Source organism: Mytilus galloprovincialis, chromosome 6 (assembly GCF_965363235.1).
Source record: "Mytilus galloprovincialis chromosome 6, xbMytGall1.hap1.1, whole genome shotgun sequence".
Classification (NCBI taxonomy): Eukaryota; Metazoa; Mollusca; class Bivalvia; order Mytilida; family Mytilidae; genus Mytilus; species Mytilus galloprovincialis.
In genome coordinates, this window is record NC_134843.1 from 54509190 (window position 1) to 54521125 (window position 11936).

The 11936-nt window shown below is 30.2% G+C and overlaps 1 protein-coding gene across 2 annotated transcripts; it reads right to left on the reverse strand.

The window, feature by feature from the left end:
• Window positions 1–1667: 1667 nt before the first annotated feature.
• LOC143079897 (cilia- and flagella-associated protein 45-like) lies at window positions 1668–11908 on the reverse strand. 2 transcript variants are annotated; one of them, XM_076255522.1, is made up of 10 exons: window positions 11788–11908; window positions 10160–10458; window positions 8144–8288; window positions 7689–7859; window positions 6763–7110; window positions 6394–6501; window positions 5272–5579; window positions 4630–4854; window positions 3668–3735; window positions 1668–1895 (listed from the first exon to the last, which is right to left on the reverse strand). In XM_076255522.1, coding segments are annotated over exons 1-10 (1677 nt in total). In that variant the 5' UTR covers window positions 11791–11908; the 3' UTR covers window positions 1668–1893. The 2 variants fall into 2 exon arrangements, with proteins under 2 accessions (XP_076111637.1, XP_076111636.1); XM_076255521.1 differs by lacking the exon at window positions 3668–3735.
• Window positions 11909–11936: the final 28 nt, after the last annotated feature.

Here is an 11936-nt window from a genome sequence, read left to right on the forward strand (position 1 = left end):
TCAATACAATAGGATTTTGATCTTAACCCCAAAAAACATCAACCCTTACTACAAGAACTTAACTTTCAACTATGAACCATGAAAATGAGGTCAAGGTATAATGAACCTTGCTAAACCGACATATATTCCTTAATATCATTACATACACTAAATATATTTGACCTATTCCTTATAGTGAATTGAGTTTAGTGATATAGGACATATGACACACATAAACTTCAGTGCATATGGCATCTGTAAACAAGTTAAAAAGTGAGGAAGGAACTCTTCCGCCTGAAATATTAGGCTGAAAACATTTAATGTATCATGTTACTACCACCACAGGATTAAGATATCGCTTTTGTTGCATGGGAGACAAAAATCACTTAAAACTTATGTTTTACAAAAAATTATAATAACATTAAGTTTTCAACAAATTTTAAGCATTATAAGAACTCAGTAATCACTGACATATATGTACATCATATTTACTCAAATTGACTCCATACACAATATAATATAATATCAACACCAGCTTATCATACATACATGTACCTTTTGGTGACTTTAACTGCTGTATTTTGTGTTCTTGGGTTGGTCTCATTGACATAGATCTCACATATGCTTTTATTCATAGACAAACCATTATTTAATTATATTGATTTTAGTTTCACTCTGCATGAAATGAACAGAAAGTGGAAACATTTACAAATTGACAGTAATTCAAATACTCAATTCAATGCAATAAAGGACTAAAAGCAAATTCCATTCAAACATGTTCACTTAAGTTAAGATAAGCATGATAAGGCGTGATGAAGAAAAATAATAACTTATTTTAAAGAATTTTAATTTCGATAAAAGAAAACAGAACAGGTATTCTTAGACAATATATAAAATCATGCCAGCCATCAGCTCCTTCCTGTAGGCAGTGAAATGGTATTCAGTGTTTCAACTATATAATGATATCTTTTTTCCAAGGACACATTCTTTAGCACTAAGATATCACAAAATTAGTCGCATGATTTTTATTTTTCGAAACAATATGTATAAATATTATATTTCTAAACCACATACACTATATCTGACAGTTTACATATAAATTTACAAATAAAATATCACAGACTTGCATACAATAATAAAAAACAAAACATCACCATAGATTTTAAATACTGTTAAAATTAATTTTTGGGCCTTATATTTTTTCTTTCGAAAAAAACTCTTTTCTGATTTTATATTTCAATGAAATGAAAAAAATAACAGCCAGAATAACATTTTTTCTAGTTTTCTTTTACTGGTTTAATATATAACAAAGAAAAGTGGTACCCAAAGATAATGGGAGTTCATGATTGTAAGAAAATATCCTTCATTTTAAACTACAGTATTTAGTTTCACAAGAAAGAGCTGTTTGTGAAACTACGTACAGCCACTCAAAACATTTGATTTGAATGGCCAGATGAATTAGTGAAAAGGTACCATAAAAGGTTAAATAATCAACTCAACATAATTTTTTTTCATAATTGAATAAATCATGAAACAAAATACATTTTTCTATAAATTTCTGCATTTTAAATGTCAAATGCTTAAATCCATTATCTTATGGATTAAAAGCTATAATATTAAAATCAAAAATATCATCCTCTATCCTGTAAAAAATTATCAAGAAATTGAATAAAATAAGACAAATAATATACAAATTTTCAACTTGTATTTCATAAAATAAGATATGTGAAAATCTCTTTTCAGATCAAATGATGTAAAATTCCATTTTTTCTTTCTTACAACATGAGGTTATATTCCCTCCATAATTTTACTTGTCAATGTTTTTTGTGTCATTTTATGATTATGTACTGATGTGTTGAGGCTGGGCTATTTTTCTTTCCACTTGAGCCAAATACTTCTCAGGTATTCCAGCATTTCTGAAAAAATAAAATGAAAAGAGTTATCTCCCATGTCTGCAATTTTTTAAATCTTAAAATGTCACGAGAAATTTCCATAAAAGATGTAACAAGAATGTTAATCTAACAAATATCTATACACACCAAAAAAATATTAAGGTCAGTTTTGGTTTACCAATATTTTCTTCAAATTATATATATAAATGTATTTTTTTAAATATTTTAAATTGAAATAAATTCTACTAACAATTTTTAAATTCTGTGAAAAGATATAATTTATTTAATATACATGACAATGATGTAATAAAATAGTTACAACAAGACATTTTTAACATAATTTTTTTTATTAAATGTTCTTCCAAATTTTGTTTACATATATATTCAAATGCATTTTGGGTATAAAAATACACTATTATTTTTCTTTTAAACATGAATGACAGTGACCTACAAACAATGGATAAAGTACTGTTGAATATAAATAAATTTTGAAGTTTGACATGATAATGTAATTCTGTAAAATAATACCCCCCCCCCCTCCCCCCCATTAAATAAGGAAAAAATATGATCACAATGACAATTAATAAACTTCAATGAGTCTTTTTTTCCCAAAAAAAGTTTTAAAATTTAAAAAGTGACCTCATGTTAATTGATTGATTTGAGTATTATATTCTAACTGATTTGACTGAATTCTCATTTTAAAACATTTATTTTTAAAAGAAAAATTCAACTGAACTTTATCAGACAATGTATATTTCTATATTGCACAAGGTTTGTTTTATGAGTTGGTGGCACTCATGTCCTCTTTCTAGAATAGGTGCATAAAAGCCAAAATATGTTGCATTGCTGTGCTAAGTGAATGTAACCTAAGTAGTCATAAACCCCAAATATTTGATCCCTGCTGTTAGATAATTCTGATTTAATCAAACAATGGTCAAACATAATTACAAAGAATTATATTATAGCAAGTTAGCAACATGAGGGGGGAAATGGGATTCAGTGATTCAAACCAGGAAACATTATTGTAAAGCCACACACACAGTTAATCCCATGTTTAAGATAGCACTTTTAGCACTGCATTTCTTAATGACAATCTTTTATGAACAAACACATATAAATATATTGAAAAAGAAAAATATAATGTACAATGCAATGTGCATGTCAAAAAGAAATATACAGAATGATTGAATAAAAAACAAAATTAATTTGACTGGTGTAATTTATTTATTCTATTAATGTTTGTTCATTTAGTTGTTTGTGATAAGGAAACTAATGTTCAACTTTGAAAGGGAGATAATCAAAGATTTTACTTTACAATTAGTGAGTTATTCTTCCAATGCCCATTCCATTTAAATTTAGCCAATTAAAAAACTTTTAATTTCCTTGCACCAACCAAAAGAAATATTTTCTTAATGTATATTTTCCCCTTTATATCAGTAAATATAAATAAAACAGACCAGATCATGATTGTTTCAAACATTTGTAATATTACATTAGGTCCTTCTCATAAAATACTGTTAACCAACTTATTTCCATGTTTTTAAATCATATAATTTTTTGAAATTTTCCATTTGGCTATTTGTTAGTTGTATGAAAAAAATTTAAGACTGAAATGTTTGGGAAGATTATTATTTGTGATTTATCACATAAATTAATAAATTACTAAGTAATTTTCTGTACAACAGTATCCTCATTAATTTAAAGCAAAGTTGAACAAGTTTCCATAACCAAACAATTAGTTTTCAGCAAAAGTGCATGTCAACCCCTGAAATAATTTACATAGCCACACATCTTACATGCAGTTGTAACCACATTGACTTTGTGTGCAACGTGCGATACATATCTCTCTGGTATTCCAGCATCTCTGTATTTTACAATGATAAAATTAAATATATTTGAACTTATCTAATGAATAGTATTGGTTAGTGCTTATTGATACATGTACCCTTTTTACATGTTCAAATATTATAATTTGCAGAAAACATTTATATACTTTGAAGTTTCTTTATGATCTTTTTAATTATTTACATAGTTGCTTTAGACTGTCAGAGAAAATTCAGCCAGGTTTTTGAGTGAAAACATATGTACACGCCCTAAATGATCTGTGTAGTAACAATGACTAGATAACTGGTTACAAATGTCCAAAACACTAAAGTGTTATTTTTGTCATCCCTAACAATGGCTGGAATAGTAATTTCTTTTGTTTTGTTTCAGATTTTCAAAACTGATAAATTCTCTAGTTTAAAATTCTTTTCTCCTCTTTACGACTTTAATTTTAATTCAGGTGTTAACTGCATATTTTTATCAACAAATTATCAGAAATAAGAAAAATATTCCCCAATTTCATTTTAAATTAAAACAACATGCACAATTCAATCTAGTCATTTACAGTGCAATCTATATATTGTTTAACTATCATCAAAGCAGGAACTACTTTCATATATATATAACAGTGAAACATGCCAAGATATATCCCTTATTTTGAACACATATCTCTTTTTAATTCAAATGAATTAACTCAATTTCAGGAGACCAACAAACTGCATCAATATAAAAGACATGTTATTTAAAGTTTCATATAAATATTATTAGTGTAAACATTAAAGAGGTTTTAAAGTTATTGGTAGATACTATAGAAATAGATATATGTATATAAGCAATGTTTTTAACTAAAGCTACATGTAAAATACTTATAAATTTACATTACCAACAGATATGTAAGTAAAATATTTTCAAGACCATATATTTGAGTAAATACCTTAATTCATTCAATTTCTTCTTTTTAACATCTTCAAGTTTCAGTCTACGATGTCTTGCTTCCTCATCCAGCTTGACTCCTTCTTCGAAGAACTGGTTTCTTTCCATTACCCTAAGAGCCTCTTTCTGGCGAATCTGGGTTCTGACATCATCAGCATGAGTATGACGTTTCTTGGTGGCCTCATGTTCTTCCCTTCGTTCCTTTTCAACCAATTCTTTTTGTGCCCTATTAAAATAAAATACTTTTAAAAATATTTGTGTGCCCTATAAAAATAAAATAATACTTTTAAAAATATTGATCATTGTGTAAAACATTTTGATGTAAAATGCACATTTTTAATCCATAACGTCATTTTCTTTTAATAATTTTTTTTTACTCATATTTGTAAATAGGCATTTTGAATTAAAACTTACTTATTTTCATGTGTTTTTCCCTGCATGACATTTTTATGACCAGAGATGTGAAGGTCAATTGCATTATTTATTGTTATCAATAAGGATACATTGTTTAGATTCCAATATTTTATATATTCCCTTATGTTTCTTAATTTTCACTGTACTATCAACTTCAAGTCTTTAATTATTGCTCATAACTGTGTATACTGTAGTCAAAAATTCTACAAAGATGATGAATTACACATACCTGAGGACCCTTTCAAATTCAGCTCTTTCCCTCTGGGCTTGAACTGCCATGAAATGTTCTTTCTGTGACATTTGATTGGCTCTGGCTTGAATCAACATAGCTTCTGTCACTGCCTTCTTCTTTGATTCCTCTGCTTCTTTCTTACGCCACTCTCTTTCTGTCTTTTCTTGTGCACGTTTAGCTCTAAGAGCATCCCGTTCTGCTTGCTCATCCCTAGCTCTTTCTTGCATGGCTCGTAATCTTGCAGTTTCTCTTTCTTTTTCAACTCTGATTCTCTCCTGTTCTTTTTCATAGGCAGCTTCCCTTTCCTATTAATCAATACATTTGAGTAAAATTACCACATTCAATGTACAAATTTCAAAGAAGATACTTATAACAAAAATATTTTTATGAAAAAAACAAACTTAGAATATGAAAGTTGTTAATAAATGATACCCGTTATCCACAAACAACTAGCATAATACAAAAATGTATGTACTTTTAAAATTTAATTATGATAATTTAGGTACCTGTGAGTATCAGTATGCTATAACATACAATTTGACAAAGAAAATAAGAGACATAGATGCCAACCCCCTTTTGACACAATCAGTAACAAACTATCAAATTTTCCGTATTTTTGAAAAGTTTTCAGTAATCATTCATAAACGTGCATTTACCAATAAAAATTACTGACGAGTGGTTGCAAAGTGATGTACACTAAAATTTGTCATTTAACATGTTGTCTGTAGTATGTATTCCATTCATTAATTGTTCAGATGTTCTCGACTCAAACATTTTTGTTTTGTCAAGGAGAAGTAGAGAAAGAGGGAAAGCTACTTAATAAAATGCAAGTTTGCCTCTTCGGAAGTCAGTTAGTTACCCAACAATAGGTTGATAACTCCCGAGAAACCGGAAGCATTACATTGGCGTTTCCTAAATACTGGACCAGGACGGAAAAGTAATGATAAAAATCCGTGTTTTACAAAATTGAACGTCGATGATTAGGAATCCGTAACTATTCGACTTTGACCGTAATAGCGTAGTTTTTATCGCAAAATCGGAAAAACTACGGAAAAATCGTAATGGTTGGCATCTATGAAGAGACAACAAAATAATAAATATCTATAGTATCCAACTTACTGCTTTCTGTTTCATGTATTCAATTACTTTTTGTTCCTCCACTTGCTCTTGTTCTTGTTTAATAACTTTTCGTTTCATTTGATCTGCATTAGCCTTGTTCAAATCTTCCTGTTAAATAAAAAAAAAAAACAACATCATGTAAAATAAATCTAGATACTGCATTTAGGTTGCCATGAAAGGTACTGAAATAGTATTTCTCTTAAAGATAAAAATACAATAATGATTTGAAAACTAGTTTAATTTGTTGTTACTTTTTACCAAACTAAGATGACTGTTTAAACTGTGAAGACTGATTTAACAAAATTACCTTGTATGTGCTAAATATGAAATTTTCAAATCAAGTTCAAAATTATTCAATCTTTTACTAACCCTTAGCTGTGTCTGTTCTACTTTCTTCTTTTCTAAACCAGTTCTATCTTCATCCATCATTTTTTCTATGTATTTCTGCATCTGAATATTTTCTTGGTCTTTACGTTCTAGATCAAAGAGTCTCTCTTGTTCATTTTCTTGAATTTGGTCTAATAATTTGGCAGCACCCATTAATCTTTCTTCTTTCCTTCGTTTCTCAATTTCCTCTTGTATTTTGATGGCATTCTGTCGATCAACCTCCATCATGACATCTAATCTTTTCTCTTCCTCCGTCATTTCACCTGAAATCTGCCTCTTTTCAAGTATTTGTGCATCTCTAATTGCATGGCATTTAGCATTCAAAATGAGCTGAAAAATAGAAACAATTAGAAAGGTTGTTGCTTAGTTAACACATTTATCATTTTTACATAGGTTTAAATCATAAACTATCACTAATTAACTTAGTCAATGTCAATCATAGACTCAATGGACAAGATTGTGTATGATTCAAGAGGGCCTAAAAAGTTAGCAAGAATTACATTACAACTAATAATTCAAGGTGTGTTAAAATGAACTCTTTGGGTCATATTCGCAGGGATGAGTTTGCAAACTGTTAGAGGATCCACTCTTTTGATCTATGTAAAATGAGGCATTGTCAGAGGGGGCCTGATCCCAAAATCCCAGGTTTAAAAACATGAAATCCTGAGGTTGCGAATTTTAAGGAAATTTAAATCCTGACATCCCGAAATTCGAAAATGAATTCCCAAATCCTGAAAAGCTGAGCTTAAAAACACCCGTTCCTGATGTCCCGAAAAAGGTCCTGCCCCCCTCCACCCTCTAAAATGATTCATCTCTGGTCTGCTTGCAGGCAAATAATTAAATTGACCATCTTAATTTTTTGTGTGAAACTAACATTATAAAAAAAATCTTTTAAACGCATTATATACCTCATTTAGATGTTTAATTTCATCCTCTTGTTCTTGTCTCATTTCATTTGCCTTAGATAATAAATGTTCTGCATTTTCTTTTGCCTCTTCCTCAAGGTCATTCAGTTTCTCATTTTTCCTCCTGTCCATGTCAAGCTGTTTGAATAAAGCTTTACGTTGTTGGCTTGCTTCCTGTTAAGAAAAAAAGATATATCTTATTACTTACACTAAGGTAACTGTTACCCAATTTTCTTGGAACTGGCCGAGGTCAGTTCAATTTGAGTTTTACCTCTAGAGCGACTAAGAGCTATTAAACAATTTATCAGATATTGAAATCAATACTGCACTTGTTAGCATATTAAAAAAGCACAAAACACATTAAATATCAATTTAAGAGAACACAATGTGTAACTGAAAGTTAATCTGTCTCAACATGCAACACACTTCATAAGAAGAGTATTTAAAATTTAATTTACCATAGCTGCCTCTTTTTCTCTCTTGATTTGTTCAAGTTGTGCCAATCTTTGTTCTTTGGTTAAAGTTTGAGCACAGTTAACAATTCTATGGAATTCATATCTTGGTAGTACAATACTCTGTCCTGATGGATCTTCTGTTGGAACTCTGAAACATAATAAAATAGGTATAATATTTGTTGTTATATTTTGGCCCCAAAATATAGCAGTTTTACAAAATTGTTAAAACATAAACTTTCAGCTATTTATTTGGAAGTAAAATACTTCTGTTCCATAAACATAAATATGGGCTGTTTTTTTTACAATACAACTTCATGCACATGAATCTTGTACTAGCATCATCAAGTCAAGCAAAATTACTGAAGTCTTCACAACTTTATCATTTGAGCTAATTTCAGGGCCTTTTATAGCTGACTATGCGGTATGGGCTTTGCTCATTGTTGAAAGCCTTATGCTGACCTATAGATGTTAATTTCTGTGTCATTTTGGTCTCTTATGGAGAGTTGTCTCATTGGCAATCATACCACATCTTCCTTTTTTATATCTTTTCCTTTGATTATATTGTAATTCATTTACTACTCGACAAAAACATGTCTAACAAAACAAAAAATTGGGTGAAATATGTCGAACACACTCAGGGATCTCCATGGATGAAAATTGAACCATGGAGGAACTTTCACCATTACAAACTGTGTCTACGCTGTACAGTGTAGCGCGATCAGAAGTATTTTATCCCTCCATACAAGGAATGGTGAACATGCTATTAATTCATTGCTTATTTAAATTATATTTATTTGAATTTTCATTATAGAATTAGAAGTATCAATATGTTCATTTATTGCCGTTTTTAACCATTCAAATGCCAAGTCTTCATAGTCCCCCCTTAGTCGAGAATGACCAAAGGTGTCATGAAGGTCCCCATGTAGATTTCTTGTATTTTTGGTAATTGTTATGGGGGTTTAAATCATATGATGTGGAGCTTATTTTTCGTGGACACTGTCAAATTCAGAACCCATTACCGGTATGGCTGATTTACAGCAACAACAAAACGATTCGTACGGGTTATGTAAAAGGTTAAAGAGATTTGTAAAGCAAATGAAAAGGTTTTTAATGACTTTATCTGACAAATTGATGCTGTGCAACATGCATCTTTCGAGTCTGAATAGAAACCGGAAACGCGGATGTATCAATTTGATTGTAATATACGAAATGAATTCGGAATTACGATACGATATTTCTTTACAGGAAATATTTATAAGTTTTTACTTTTAAACTTTTAAAGTCATTCTAAATTATTGTTACAGTAGTACTCGAGTTATTTGTGATGAAATAATATTTACTGTTTTGCGTCTTATTTGTACTTCTTAAAAAAGGGGGATGCTGATTGCGTAAGTCAAAATAAAGCACGTGTTCGACTTGTTAAACTGTTTTCTTTGTAACTGGATTATTAATTTATTTATTTAATCTAAATTATCATAATCATTTGCTGAACTTAGTTGATTAATTCGACAAATGGATCGTCTATCCTCAGATAGTATTTTCCTGTCTGGTTTGTTGATCTACCTGTACAAGCTCAGGTACAAGTGATTAGCGATCTTAATCCGGATATCCCTCAGGCGTTAGAACTGTGTTGGATTATAACATAAAAAACCTAAGGGTTATGCAATTACATGCATTTGATTATAATTGATAAAAAAAATGGCGTCGGGCTACAAAAATGATACGTTTTGAACGATGGCGGAAGACAATTTAACGATGGCGCAAGACAATTTAACGATGGGGCGAGTCATTTGACGATGGCGCAAGACATTTGAACGATGGCGGGGCGCCATCATTAAACAGGCCATGGAGATCCCTGCACACTGTACATTTTTAAGTTGGATTTTTTGGAATCTGTTTCAGCTACTTTAATTAGGCATGTTAGATGACATTGTGTTGATCTTAATCATGTTAATCGAATGACACTACAAATATGTATGCAGTATATTCTAAAGATCAAGTTATACTGTTTACACTTACATTAAATTTCTAATTAAATCTTTTGTGATAACTTGGACTGTTTCTTTGTTTTTGTTTTTCTTTCCTTTACTTTTACGTTTTGCACTTCTATCCCTGGCTAGCTGTTCGATTGATAGATCATCATTTGTCCATTTCTCCTCTAACATCTCTTGTCTTTTCTCAACATGGGTTGGTTTTCCAAATAAATTTTCATCTACCTGTGATGAGTGACTAACTACTCTGTAATTTTTTGTTTTTGCACGTCTGGATGCTGAGGAGGCGGAAGAATGACTCCCAACAGCTGATATTGCGCTGCCAGGCTGAAATAGTAAAAAGAAATTATAAAATTTGCAAACATTATGTTGTGAGTAGAGGAAAAGTTATTTACAAGCAAAATCAGCAAATTTTAAAAGATACCTCTCGGTACCTCGAATGACCGAATAACACTTGAAATTTTAATATTAGCACATTTTGGGGGTTACACTAATGACTGGACCGAATGACAGGACCGAATGACAGGACCAAATGAAAAATGCTAATTACTTTTTCATTTCTCAAAGAATTGATCTCAAATTTGAAACATAATAAGATTTCATCATTTGATATATAGATTTAAAAAAATAAATAAAAAAAAATTGTAAGAAACTTTAGAAAACGTGACATGACCAACTCTGGTAATGACAGGACCAACATCGACAATGACTTTTAAACATTGATTATTAATTATTAGTGTATTATCGATGTATTTTGTAACTTAAAAATTATTTACAGAAAGCAGATTAGTTCATAAAAAACTTTAAAAATTTAGTATGTAGATCCAATATGGTGATCACGGAAATCACAATGGCCGCCAAGTTCGATGTACACACTAAATTTAAAATGATCTTTATGAACTTATCTGCTTTCTGTAAATCAGTTTTCAATAATCAATTTTTAAAAGTCACCAAAATGTGCTAATATTAAAATTTCAAGTGTTATTCGGTCATTACAATTACATTACACATTTCCTGGATAAGTTTTACTCAGTATTTTGAGTTCATTTCCAGTATTATACAGATACAGATTATACAGATACAAGTGTTATTCAGATAATAACAGTGTTATTCAGTCATTCGTGTTACCCGATACCTCTTGATGATTATCATAATACATCATGAATGGTGAATGCTAGTTTTTCTACTATACATTGATATTTTCAAGGACATTAGTGCACATAGTTGCTTTACTATATGGTACTGCAAAACTTAGTGGTACTCCATGTATATCATGTAGATGGAGGCAACGATATAATTTTATTAAGATGCCAAATCTACATGTACAAAATTAAATGTATGATTCAATCAAATGCCTTGTTATGAAACAAAATATTGATTTTCACTGCAAGGATCTACTGCAACTACAGACATATCATCATTTTAGAAACTATATTTGATTAAACAGCTGACAGTCGACAGGATGCCCAATCTTGATTGGCTGTATTCTGTGTTGGCAGACATTGATTGATACAAATTTTATGTTTGATCCATCAACTTTTATATCTAAGTAATTCATGATATTGTTAAAATAACGAGGACATTTCAATATGTTAAATATATCATTGTGATACCGTGTATTGTTTTCACAAAACTGCAAGTGTTTTTATGACTTACCATGTTGATATTTTGTAGTAAAGTATTAGAAACAGTTAATGCATAAACAAGCAGCCGACATGTATTTACAACGTGTAGTTATGGAAACTCTATACAGAGGGCGTGTTAATCAAGAGAAGATAATATTTCACAGTCGCCTAAGCGCTTTT